This window comes from Balearica regulorum, chromosome 3 (assembly GCF_011004875.1).
Source record: "Balearica regulorum gibbericeps isolate bBalReg1 chromosome 3, bBalReg1.pri, whole genome shotgun sequence".
In the NCBI taxonomy this organism is placed as follows: domain Eukaryota; kingdom Metazoa; phylum Chordata; class Aves; order Gruiformes; family Gruidae; genus Balearica; species Balearica regulorum.
In genome coordinates this window covers 109,092,706-109,106,596 of record NC_046186.1, presented here as the reverse complement: position 1 = coordinate 109,106,596, position 13,891 = coordinate 109,092,706, and the positions used below count along the sequence as shown (strand labels likewise).

The window sequence follows — 13,891 nt, the reverse complement described above, 5'->3', positions numbered from 1 at the left end:
AGGTGATGCTACTCTCATGATCAAAGTGCACTTACAGTGTGGGATTTAAAATGATTGCTCAGTTGTGCTGACTTGCTGTATGAGCCAAGTCCCGTGGCAGGATGCCTCTGTAAGAAGAGCTGAGGGCCTGGCTGCAAGAAACAGGGGCACACGATGCCACGGTAAGGGCTGGAAGATTTTCTTGTGTTCAGCTTCCAAGGTGACCAAAACTTTGCTCCATCTCTGCTTAAATATGTCTTTCCTGGACAACTGCCAACCCCTTTAATCTCAAAATACAGTAAGACAAGGTCATCGCCAAACCAACTGGCCTGAGAGGAGAGCTCACAGGTACTAAAGCCGCTATTCCTTCTTATTTTCTGGCACCAACCATCTCTTTTACCCATACGAAAATGGGTAACAGAAAGGGAGTGCAACGAGAAGTGTATCACAAGGCACGTAGGTCTTCACAAGTTTGTCCAGTTGCAGCACCTCTTGCATCCGTCACCAGCTGAAGCAAATTAAAAGTCCAGATGAGCAGAACAGTAGCTACAAAACCTCTTATGCAAGTCAGGATGAGATACTTATTAATTGCTAGCACTTACCCATGAGAGGCTGGTGCAGGCTAAGTGTTATCTTGAGTGTTTTTATTGACTCAGCTCTACTAATTCTGTTTGTTTGGTGAGAAGTATCAAACAGCTGAAATTAATGCTGCCATAGATCTTGTATCTGAAGTGGTAGGTCAGAGTGGGGCAGAATTGGCATGAGGGAGGTTGAAATACTGTGTCTGAGCCACACAAAGTCAACCCCAAGGTACCTGTGCAACAGGGCCATGAAAAATGCAAAGCACTGCTGTGCTTCTTTCCTTGTACTGTCTCAGAAGCACAGGCAGTTCCGGATTAATTCATTTCACCAGGTGTCATGATGTAGTTAGCCTTGAGCAGGGGCTGAGCTCAGACGTGTTGTACGGAACACACCAGGACTAAACCCTCGTGGTCCAGGTGGTGCCGAAGGGACGAACACAGCGAAGGAAGACCCTGCACAAAGAGTACCTGAGCATGCTTCTGTCTGCCAGCTGTTACCCTGAAGTTACTATGTCTGCCTGCTCTTACTTTTTGCCTGTTTTATGTAAGTCTTAGCACTCTCGTTGCCATGATGGGTCCTTTCACCTTGCATAGCTACATACTGAATTTTGGTAACATTATGCTTCAGAAAATCTTGCTTAAACAAATCGCATCAAAAGTATAAAACTTCACCACCTCTCATGAATGATTACCAGAAAATACTAAAAAGCTTCAGCGCATTTACAACTTGATCCAAACCGTCACTATCTCTCTTTTTTTTTTTTTTTAATTAATAAATGAGTCTAGCCATATGTGTGACAATAAACCCATTTATTTTGATGGTGATGTTCACATGCTTGCTGTGAAGCACATGTTTAAATGCTTTGCTGACGAGGCATGGGCGAACAGATGCCTTCTCCATAACGAGCTGGCCGGGTATCCCTAGCTGGCAACCGCAACAGGCTCCTCGGGCTTCTTCTGGGAACCAGACACTAGTGGATATTCATCATCAAATGAGAAGGCTCCCGCAAGCAGCCAGCCTGGCCCACATAACAGCTTCACCCCACAGAGGAGGGGGAACTGAGAGGAGCTTCCCATTCCCCCCGTGTTAAGCCTGGGACCCCAAGGCAGGCTTGGTGAGATCTGCTCGGAGGTGGTCGTCTAGCAGGACAAAATGGAGGGGCTGTAGGTCCGGAAAACAGAATCCAATGTCCCCTTTGGTAATTTTTTATTTTCTGGTAATACTGTGCAAGTTTTTCACTGTTTTACAGAAAAGACTCTTTCTGCTGTGCAGATACTGATGATGCAGTACAGTCTCAATTGCTGTCATACAGCTGTTTCCAAGCGTGCCAAATCTGGTGTGAAAGTAGGACCACCTCTTTCCTCCTGCACCTTCATGTCATTGAAAAGATCTTTCCAAGTTTACCTGTCATGAGCATTTACATTCTTTTATCAACAAACGCAAAATTCTGTATCAATGAAGTGTAAAGGTAGCACAAGTAAATTACCCAGAAAAATACAGCCATTACAAAAATAAATGACTAGATTTCAAGCAGCACTCTCAACTCATTACACATGGGGAATATTTTTCTATTGCTGTTTAAAGGTACGTCATGATAATAAACTGGATTTAATGATTTCATTATGCTCTAAGCTAAAACTAGCTCCTTTTTTTCCCACAACTTTCATTGATGTGGTCTGATGTTGATATTTACCTCCCCGAATATGTTACTTGCTCAGCATTTTCATGGAACAGTAAGGTAAAGAAATTTCAGCATGTGGATTTTTCACAAACCATTAATTTAGATTAGATGTGGTTATTTATTCATGGAACATGAGCAGTCACCTCAATCCCATCAGCGCGCTTTTTGACTAAACCACTGAGCATTTTTAGGCGGAAGAATAGCAGAACGAGGGATATACCTACAGAATTGAGTTTCCTGAGATAGTATGAGAAATATATTTAAGTCTTTTTCATAAAATAACTGGTATCAGCAAATAACGTGGAACAAACTTACTGTATTTATTTGTATGCAAATTTGAGATCGCTTTTGCTGTTGTTTAAGCATCTATAGCTACAAGGCATTACTGCTTATATATAAAATTATGTGTATGAGTAACATCAAAAGACAATTCTTGTAAAGAAGAGGTGAATTAATAATGCTGCTGGATCTTTCCAGAGTTTGTATACGCTGATTCTTCTATTTAACTGCATGGCAGTGTTTTTGCCTGCTGTAATTTTCAGTCTGCAAGACCCCAGCGCTCCCGCTCTGCCAGGCGACTTTGCAAGTGGGGGTATCTCACCCATGACTTAAAATGGGGTGATGGCTTTTCCTTCATTCTATGATTATATCAGGTGGACCAGTCACAGGTGGGATTTGGTTAAGACCAACCACTGTTATTTTTAAAACAATATTTGATCTTTGGGAGGTGATTGGTTGCTTTTTTTTCTGTTACACAGCCTGAAACCTTCTGTCTCCTCAGCGGGAGTGGTATTACCAGCCCTTGATAACAGTGACGTTACGCTGGGTTGCAGCTTGCCAATAGAGAGCTTAAACTTTCCGTCAGGCCTTGCTGGCTCACGCGCGTGGGAGCAGGGAAATGGCCTCTTCACCTCCTCTCATCTTGAGGTGGTTTGGGCTCAGGAATGCTTCCACCTGCATTTACAGAGTGGTGTTTCTCTGTTAATATCATCGTTCATCTCGGCAAGGATTTCTTGTTCTCTCTTTGAGTTTTGGTCATCTTGTTGAGCTTTCTGGTGCCTTCTTCGTTCTTTACAAAACTCAGTTTCATGTTGGCCTAAGCTGACTTAAAGGTAGCACTCCTTCTTTTGTCCAGTGAGATGGGACCTTTTGTTAAGTTACGTACATCCTGAGCTTACGCATGAAAAACCGTGTCATTAACGTTACTCGTTTATCTCCACACCTTAGGTTTTGGGATGACCACACCAGCAACCGTGGCTGGAAAAGTATTCCTCATCGTTTATGGCCTTTTTGGGTGTGCCGGGACTATCCTTTTCTTCAACCTCTTCTTGGAGCGCATTATCTCTCTCCTGGCGTTTATCATGAAGGCGTGCCATGAGAGACAGCTGCGAAGAAGTGGTCTCCTACCTCCCAACTTCCGAAGGGGGCCAGCTATGGCGGGGGTGGGCAGCCTCGTGGGGTGGAAGCCGTCCGTTTACCATGTGATGCTGATTCTGGGAATTTTTGCTATTACCCTTTCCTGCTGCGCCTCTGCGATGTACACAGCAGTGGAAGGATGGAATTACGTTGACTCCTTGTACTATTGCTTTGTCACCTTCAGCACCATCGGTTTTGGAGATTTGGTAAGCAGCCAGAATGCTGCGTACCAAAATCAGGGATTATACAGATTTGGAAACTTCATATTTATATTAATGGGGGTATGTTGCATATACTCTCTTTTTAATGTCATCTCAATCGTAATCAAGCAAGTTTTGAACTGGGTGTTGAAAAAATTCGAATGCAGATGTTGCCCAAAGTGCCATAAATCAAGTGCCCGCCTCGGACGTCGCAACGCCATCACCCCAGGAGCCCGCCTACGTCGACATAACATCTCTATGGACGCTGATGGACAGTACGACAGCGACACCGAGGGAAGGAGGCTCTCTGGAGAGATGATCTCCATGAGGGAGCTCACAGCATCGAATAAAGTCTCCCTGGCCATTTTGCAAAAGCAGTTGTCTGAGACAGCCAACGGCTACCCAAGGAACGTTTGTATCAATACAAGACAAAATGGTTTCTCCGCAGGGGTGGGTGCTCTAGCCATCATGAACAACCGCTTGGCAGAAACGAGTGATTCTAGGTAGAGTTTTTGAAATTCCTTTTGTTTCTTTAATAAAAATCAAATGGTGATTAGGGTGGAATTATCACTGTAAAATACTGGAAAGTTTTAAATTCAGAGTCGGCGTCAGTATTCACTGGGTGTTCAGCATTTTAGTTTCTGGGGGTTTTATAAGTCTTCTCTAATATGCAGTAACACCTTTACTGAAATGTTATAATTTTCCCCAAAGGGTTATTTTTGGAAGAGACTTGGATGTCTTTGGTGCAGAATCTGATGCAATTCTAGAAGAAGGGTGTGCATGATTATGATGGTGTCAAAACCAACATGTTTGTCTTCAGAACATAGCCTGAACCCAAATTCTGGGTTGAAATGCATAAAATAGGCAAGTTTGGCTCCAGTTTCAAACTTGGGGGTGATAAGGTTTGTTGAAGTCTGGATCTGGCCCTGAACTTTGTACTCGATGCTCTTCAGCAGTTCCTCGTAGCAGGCCTGTATATAACATACACATAGGTGGCTGCAGTCGCCAGCTTTAGGGTGACTGCTTCACTTGAATAATCCTACTGACTTCAGTGGTAGAGGATCAAATGGGTGGAATTCCCCTGACTGTAAATGTTGTTTTTTAGCCAGTCTTGTCTGAAACACTACCTGCTCCTAAGTCGTAACAAGTCAAGGGATTATCAAGAACCATGTTGAAATGTGCAAAACCTGCTGAATTACTGAAAACAGGCAATTGTCAACTTTGGTACTGACTTCATTTAATGCAGGAGAAGCCAGTACACACCTCTGGTGTCAAATGTTTGTATCACCACTGAAATGCTTATTTCATTACTTTTACATGAAAATAAGCAGCTAAAATCAATGTAGGCTCTCTGTTGTCCTGAATTTGCATCTTTTACTTCTGCAATATTGTTGCAGAGATTCATGCAGATGATTTCTTTGCAGTTTTTGGGGGGACCCAATCCTGTACTTGTTTCCCACGAACCTGATTGTGAAGGTTATACAGAAGAGCATTGCTTTGGAGCTCCCCCAGAAGCTGGCTTCCCCCAGAATGTTGGTACTAAGTCATAAATTGGCCTAAGGCTGTTGCTACTGTCTTAAGTCATATATAACCTGTGCTAGCCCAAACCACTGAAGAACCAGAAGCATCTTCAAGCAAACCTGATCTAAGTGTCTAGTTTAGCATGACAAATGGGTGCATAGGAGTTACTGTAAATGTGCAAAGCGCTGGATCATTTCTCTAAATTCTCTATACTATGCCACTCCTTTAATGCTGTGAAGGTAATAAAAAGACTTCTGCTGATTCCAGCAAAAAATAAAACTTAAGCATGAAGTCTGAGAAGCCACAATGGTCAGCTCTTGAAAACAACTTGGGTAATTATAGGCAAGATCATGACTACTATGTTGATCGCTGAATAAATTGAAAAAGCTGATGAAAACCAACTAGGAATATTAGAAATGTTTGACAATATTTCCATGAAGTTTCATATAGATATTTTACTTTGTTGGTTATTTACTTTACTTTATTTTGCATGGGTTTGGGGTATCCATCAGTTTGCTCTCCTTCAAATTTGTAGTAGTGCGAAACGTTTTGGAATTTAACCTCAGAAAACTAACTTTTAGTTTGAGGTTTTGCACACTTGAACCTGCCAGCTGGAGTATGGCAGGGATTGTATCTGTTGCCTGAAGGAGAAGGAACCAGAGCAGCAGATAAATCATCACACATGGCTCTGTATCATACTATAAACGTAGTCACAGATTTATCAAGATGTGTTTGGCCAGAAACACTCGATGGTGTTTGTGTTCTGTATCTACCTGATACGGACTCATGCTTAAGATTACGTGGTGTGGCAGAGACTGCATGCAAGAGGCGTTCATCTGGCAGGAGCTTCCCTGGTGGCAGAGAGACCCGCTAAGGTCCATGTGTCCGTGTGCCTGTCTGTCTGTGCCCTCCATCTCCGATGCTATGTTTGAGTGGCCCTTTGAAGAAGCAGACAGAGGTCAAAGTGTTTGTTGATCCTAATTTGAAGCCCACTGAAGGATAGATTTAAGCAGGATGTGTAGGGGCAGGTCATGGTCTGGGAAAGACTCAAAGACCGACTGCAAAGACCCAGTTCAGGAAGGTGACTTCCAGAGCTGCAGGGACCATTTTTGGAACCAGCAGAGGCAGGGAACCAAACGAACAAAAATTTGTTCTTTTCCCAGGAGTAAATCTCTTTAACTATGACAATTTATGTGTTTGTTTATTAAGAATGTGTATGGGGCACTGCTCTTTTTTTTGCAGGTAGACCTCTCTTAGGGTTGTATCCTGGTACATTTGCCATCACGGGGACTATTGCTCATTAGAACAGACCCCGCTGTGTGAAGTGCTGCATAAATCGAGGCAGACAGGCTCTGTCCCAAAGGTCTTAAGAACTTGAATAGATAGGATCCCCGGCTACAGCAGAATTACTTAGGTTTATCACTTTACTCATAAAAACATGTTCAAATGCATTAACATTCAGTGAGCTCAAGAACTATATTTTTATGGTAACAAATTTTCAAATTAAGGGCTTTTATTTTTTCAGTAAGTTGTTTTTAAAGGATAAATATTATAACTATGATTAGGGACCTGTTTAAATCTTTGTAAATTGTTTTCAAACTACCTATTCCTGCCTGGGAAATATGAAGTAATATGAAATTGCACATACCTCCTCTACTGTTTCTGTACTTTTTCTGAGTCCAGTCAAAGGCAGACATGCAGCCTGTTGTAATATGATTTAAATGTTTCTGAGTCTTTTTGGTACCATTGGTCACAGTGGTGCCATTGCAGGACCCTTTGCAGTTCCTATTGACTTCGGTTGGATTGGCTCCCAGAGCTGGGTTCCCCAAGGGATTTGGGCATCTGATCGCTACTCTATGCACTTGGGCCTAATGTTTCTTTACTCCCAAGATCCTTGCTAAACTCCATTCTGCTTCTCCTTAGCCTCAGAGACACATAAAGTACATGCCCATTTTTCTACCAGTGCTCCTATTTCTTGCAGCGCGCATATCCCCAGAAGCTGACACAGCTCAACCACAGAGCCCCCCAGCTCATACCTAAGCGCCATAAAAAAATCCCCAACCCCATCTGGCTCAGCAAGGCCAGTTTACAAGAGGATTCAGAGCACGATTACTGAACTGGGTCTCACAAGGAGCGGCCTTGCAGTTCCCTCAAACTCAGCCAAAGTATTTTTCAAGGATGCATGAGAACAAAGCTCCAAATCTCTACTCTTCTGCCTGCTAGCACTACCCGTGTAGCCATCACCCATGTGCATGAGTACATGAGCCAAGAGAACGTAGGAGATCAGTCTTTCCTAGTCCTTCCTGCTCTTTCTTTAGCTTTTTTAATGACAACTTCTCTTCAAACTTGCCAGACTTGGGCACCTAACTCCTCTCTTTTAATTGTGCATGGTCCAACTCGGGATTCCCCAGGGCAGCCTGCTACTTTTGTGAATGAAAGCCTAAGCAGGAACCAGTTGCACCAAGTGCAATTCCTCCTAGTATTTGATTTTTCACAGACAAAGCAGAGACCTGCAGTGTCTGGACACAGGCTGAAGCACAAGAAATCAGAAGGGAACTGCAGGACCACAGTGGGACAATGAAAGCACACTGCACTGGATTGCACTTTTCAGGTAACTTGGGAGCTGTATTACCTTCTTGAAATGTTTTTTTTTTTCCAGGTTTTATTTTTGGACAGCCTTGAAAGAATGCAATTAACTTATTATTCAAAGGTTCATCTTCCCTGATACAACCCCTTCTGCACCAGCCTGCAAAACAGCAGCAGTGACTTATAGCTGGCAACAGAGCCAGATGTCCCAGCTGCCTGCTGAGCAGCCGTACAGGCGGCACAGACGGGAGCTACCTCGTGCCCCAAATTGGTCTTTTGCTGTCTGAGCCTGAGAGGTGCGTTCAGGAGCAGCAGAAAGCTACAGGACTTAGGCTTTCTCTGTCCCTAGTGAGAGTAATGATCGCATAGGCATGATCTGCTAAGGCCTCCAGCACGAAGGGAGGAGGTACCGTGTTCACCTGGCCCATGTGCTAATACCTTGCAGATGAGAATTAAAATTTCAGTGATAATTAATAAGGGACAATGACTAAATTCAAGCAATGTCTTCTCTTTCCCCTGGAGCTCAGGGCAGAACTGTTACAAGGACCAGTTTGTGAAACCTGTAGTGTTCGACAAGTAACTACATTTACTTCTGGGGGTTTGTCTTTCCTGTATGTGTCTCAGACAAAGTTTGGAGTCACACTGAAATGTCATCCGATAGTCTTTGATTTCTTCCCATCTGCAAACACACTTCTAATATTATGCAAAGAATTCAGGTCACTTTTTTATTTCCTTGCATTGCAAAGGATGTCCTTCAGACGATAGAGATGTTCAAAGTAATCTCATCGACCTCAGTCACAGATGGAAGTTTCTGAAGGACTAGGCTGTAGTTTGCCTGTCTCCCTGCAGAGGAGGCATCGCACAAGGAGCTCCCATTACTGCTAGCAAGATGTACAAAGATACCTTAGGCAGCGGTTGGGGCCATGCAGCAGTAGGCACGACTAAAAATGGCAAGAAGGTCTGTTATAAAGGGTATTTGTACTTATATGACATGTACGTGCTAATTGATAACCCAATTGCCAGCTCTAATTGCAGCAAAAATACCTGGTGGAAGACAGGAGAGGTATAAGAGTTATGGTGAGCGCCCCATGCCATGCTTGGGTTACCCCAAGACGCACTGCGATGCTGCCTGTCGGCGCAGCGCTGGCGTCCCAGCAGGGCTTCACCCTGGCCCTTGCTTTGTCTCCTCCCCAGCTTTCTGTGGGTGAAAACTTGGGCGTATTATGAGCATTCACCTGTATTTCAGTCCCGTCTTGACTTGTTGCTGAAAGGAGGACCTGAGCAGCAATGGAGGCCATATCGCCAGGCGTGCGGGCTCGGTACAAACATGATTGCCTGTGTGGGATGAATTTCTAATTATATGGAAATTAGCTGTAGCCATGAGACCGTTCTTACTTTTTTTGTGCTTTTCTGACCTTTAACTTGAAAAATATTCAGTGACTAATTATTACAATGAATGTTCAGAGCTAATCTAAACAAAATCATACTTTACTGATTGCTAGCACATCTATGGATATGGCTTCTGCTCTAATTGGATTACTAATGTGCCTTTCCAAACCAACACACATTTTCAATGTTATTTTAAATAATACAATAAATGTTATGTTACATAATAAACTCAATTAGGGCATATTAATACTTGACTTGCGCAAAATAACTAATGAAGTGTGCATTGCACATTGTACAACCAACGTGCAATTTCTTTTTCGTGAAGACTTACATATTTGAGCTCACATTCTGCTTTCATGAATACTCGTGCTAGGAAAACGGTAGCATTATCATAGAATCATAGAATAGTTTGGGTTGGAAGGGACCTTTAAAGGTCATCTAATCACATAGTGAGTGGAAAATGCATGAAGATATGGCCAATTCCACTGATATTTGACTTGTAGGATATGCATATTAACGTATGTACAGTAAGCAGTTCATTATGCATTGTAAAAATGCGTAGCAATGGTACAGGGGAAGGACTACTTCAGTTTACATGGCCACAGTCCAAATGCAGCTACCAATAAAGAAACATGCCTTTTTTCTCACTCTTTTTGTTTATTAAATGGGTAACATCTGCCCTTTAATTAGAATATACCTTTAAACCACAAAATAAAAAACCCAAAAAAACAAAAAAAACCCCACCCACCACAATTTTCCTAAACACTGCTTAGCCAAAAAGAGGTGTAGGATCAAATTCAAACTTTTGGCCCTTAGGAACCAAAATGGTGTAGTTTTGCTTTGAAGTGGGGCTGCAGTGTATTGCAATCCTGCAGCCTCCTTATTTACTGAGTTTAGTCCTTCCTTGGGAAAGAAAGAGGCTGTAAATATGGATACAGTGTACAGCAGAGTACCCAGTAGTCTGGCGGGTTAGCACAAGAAAGAAAATACAGGCTTTAATCAAGGTACAGTGAGCGTCCCCTTATTGAGGAATGACAAGTGTGGGGAAATGGAGAGGCTCGGAAGTGTTTTCCAGCAAATCCTGCAGAAAACCAAAGACTTGCCCTGCTCTCCATATGCATGTGCGTTATGCCCCATCACAAAATGGTGAGACGCCGTCACAGCCCCAGCGTAGCTCTCGTTGCATCACAGGCTCAGCTACCTCATCTGGAACGTGGAGAGGAGAGTTTTGTGAGGCACAGGGACCGCACGCTTGCGCTCACCACCTGCACTTCGTTCAGGAGGTGAACGTTGTCAAGGGCTGATGCTGGGAAGACCATCACCCAGCCTACTACTGGAGAAGCAGCTACACTGATGTCTTACCATGATGAATGACATGTTGGGTATATCGTAGGTGCAGATTCCCACGCCGCTGGTCCCCCCCAGTCCCTGGGCCGTGTCGTGCCCAGGTGTGTGCCAGCCAGCTCCCAAGCCTGGGCTCAGCACGAGGAAGCACCAGGCATGAGGATGTAGGTGGATTTGAAATTGGGTAACATCATCGTCCCAAGTGTTTTCAGGATTAGGCCCTCCAGCAGGTGATGCTTTATCAGATGTTGCCATAATCCCTTTGTACTTCGTAGACTGTAAGATTAGTTCTTAAAGGCAGTGAGTCAATGAAAATTAATGCTTTTCTAATAATCTACAATGAACAACTTGAAAAAAATTACTGATATTTCTGACAATGTGCAAGTCAAACACCAAGTGTTTTCTCAGTTGCTATCATTTTCTAATTTTTGTACAGTGAATCAGTTTTATTCCCTGCAGATAAAATATGTCCAGAAAGTTTTTGCTTATGATAACGTGCATGGGCTGTACAGGCAGTGCAGGAATTCAGGTCCAATTTTATTGTAAAACCTCTGTATCTGAAAGCACAACATCTGAAAAATAGTTGGGGGGGGGGTGTTGTGTGTTTATGTGTAGACATTGTTTATTTACAAAAATAAAAAATGCCATCCCGTCACATATACAGACACACACATTTGTAGCTCACTAGAATACTACTTTGTTGGATACTCTCTGCAAAAATCCTAATTCTAAATTTCAACCTAAAAAGACTTCAGTGATAATATATCTGCTCAGAGGTATTCCTGTCTAATTTTTATTTCTTTTTTAAAAGGCACAGCTTGGTAGATGACTTTAATGGAGTTGGCATTATTATCTCCTGCTACAAACATTAGGAATTTTACTTCTGCAGTTAATTCCACTGGCTTTGGTATTTGCTTACTTCTGTGTTTCACTAAGTGTGAATTACAGAAGGAATGACCAGTTCTGTGCTGGTTTCTGGTTGGTATCACTTTCCTTTTGCATTGATTGCAAGCGGGAGAAATATTAACACCAGGAAATTAACCAGACACACCAAAATTAGACACCTTTTGGAACATTTTTGTTTAAAAAAAAAGTTTTGTAAAATCTAAATTATAAGTGTAAATGACTTGTCATGGTTGGAATTAGCAGACTGAGTATTTTTCCTATCCACAGAAATCCTTCATGTGAACGCCATGAAAGATGCTGAAGATCCAGGTTTATGTAAAATGACCTTCCTGTCTTATTTGTCCATTTCATCTAATCCTACAGTTTAAAAGAAAGTCAGAAGGACGTAAATCCCATTTGGAAAATGCCCTATGCTGTACATTCACTCCTATGAATAGAGCTTCAGTTAAAACTGAGGCCACCAGATTGCTGCAAACACAATTACATGCACAAATCTTCAAAACTCGAGTATTTTTACCTGTTTGGCAATTGCAAACGAAGGGCTAATGTGATTCTAATTCAGGCAAGGAAACATAAATAATAGAGCTCCAACCACTTTTATCAAAAAGACCACCGGGACACAGCTACAGCACCAAGGATAATTCACTGACTCTCGATGCACAAAGATGTTATTTTGTAGGTTAGTTGGGTGGCTGGCAGCTTACAGCAGGCTTGTTGAAGCAGCTTGGCTGGGTGGTAGTGGGCAGTTCTCTTCGCTGTGTCTTGGGACTGGGGTTGCCGTCGCCCCTGCCCTTGGATCAGGGCTGGCGACCGTGCTATTTGGATTGGCAAGATACAAAAAAATAGAGAAAGGCCAAAGAAAAAGAAAAAAAAAAAAGAAAGACTGACATTCTATTGAGCCGCTCTTGAAAAGCACAGCAAAGTGCTGTAGCCTGTGTTAAGACTTGTTTCTGGCCACCTTTGAACCCTGGTTTGTTCCCGGCGCTGGAGTGCGTGGGACCCAGGGGCAGAGAACCCATCGGCTCATTCTACCGTCAGCCTCTGCACCGGCAAAGCAGTATCGCTGTGATCCTGCCGTCCTCTTAAAATGGATAGAGAGATTCATTTAGGCTTTCTGCATGGTGACAGCACATATAAATATTACAAGATGAATCAATTACCAATTCTGGTTAATTTGCTGAGAGATCTTTATCAGTAAAAAAGGGAAACATTGTCTTACCATCCTACAAGTACAATGAAACAACCAAAGTGGTGCTCTGGTGAGAAAGTAGGGTGCTAAAATACACAATTGGGTCCCACAGCTCAGGCATGCGCCACAAAATTACTGTAGGTTTCATTTCTAATGCTCAACGCACCTGCGTCTCGAGGGAAAGCCTCAGTTTCTGACAGCACTGGGGTCATCAAGGCTTATGTTTTCTTCATCTGTATGAAAGCAAAATGTATTTGAGGACATGCCTTGGTCTGAATAGCACTCAGCGATGGAGTTGCCTCCATCCTCAAATTTATGCACACCCATGGTCAAAGGAGCATCAATACTGGTCCAGTCCCCAGCAGAAAATGGATGTCCCTCAGGGTGTCTGTGGGTTTTGGAGAGGAGCTGAACGTCATGGCAACCTGTAGCTGCCTCCTCTGGCCAAGCCTCCCCCGGCGTGGGATCCATCCCACCGCCAGCCCCTGGTCTGCAGCCAACAAATGTACTGCCAAAAAGCGGTGCAAATCATCAGCAATGCGGTCATATCCCTGCCTTCTTAATGGGCTAAAAACATCGGAAAATATAGTGATCATTTTCTATTTTAATGATCAAAAGGGTGTTCCCCATTATTCACAGCCTACACACAAGATGTCATGATTTTCAATTTTCCTGCGCTGATCATGCAATCCATTTGACAGCTGACCTTCAAGTGGTCATGGTTTTTCAAAAAAAAAGAAAAAAAAGAAAAAAAAACCTCAAGAAAAAAACGCCTCCAATATCTGCATATCAGAAAAGCAAAATAATCCTAAATGAGACGGTAATGGCCTCACACGCAGATGCTGTGAGCAGAGCTGCCTCTGTCCGTGGCAGCCGGTTGCTTCCCTGGCAGCAGGAGAGGTTTGGGTTCAGGAGAGCATGAGCTGGGTGTCTGGGGTGCTGGACATCGCCCTGCGACCAGCTGCAGCACCAAAAATGGCACTTTCAGAACAAGTTTCTGCAGCTGTTGCTACACCGTTAAGGAAATTTCTCATCATCAATACTGAAATCAGGATGGCAGCAAGTCTTACGCAAGCTTTTTACTGTCACCGGTGACTG

At 43.1% G+C, this 13,891-nt stretch overlaps 1 protein-coding gene across 1 annotated transcript in view; it reads left to right on the top strand.

Annotated features, from left to right (window-relative positions):
- The window catches only part of KCNK12 (potassium two pore domain channel subfamily K member 12), a 28,099-nt gene extending 15,614 nt beyond the window's left edge, over positions 1–12,485 (top strand). The window contains exon 2 of the mRNA XM_075749449.1: positions 3,470–12,485. Coding sequence (XP_075605564.1) covers positions 3,470–4,365 — 896 coding nt within the window. The 3' untranslated portion in view covers positions 4,366–12,485. The remainder of the gene's footprint in view (positions 1–3,469) is intronic.
- Positions 12,486–13,891: the final 1,406 nt, after the last annotated feature.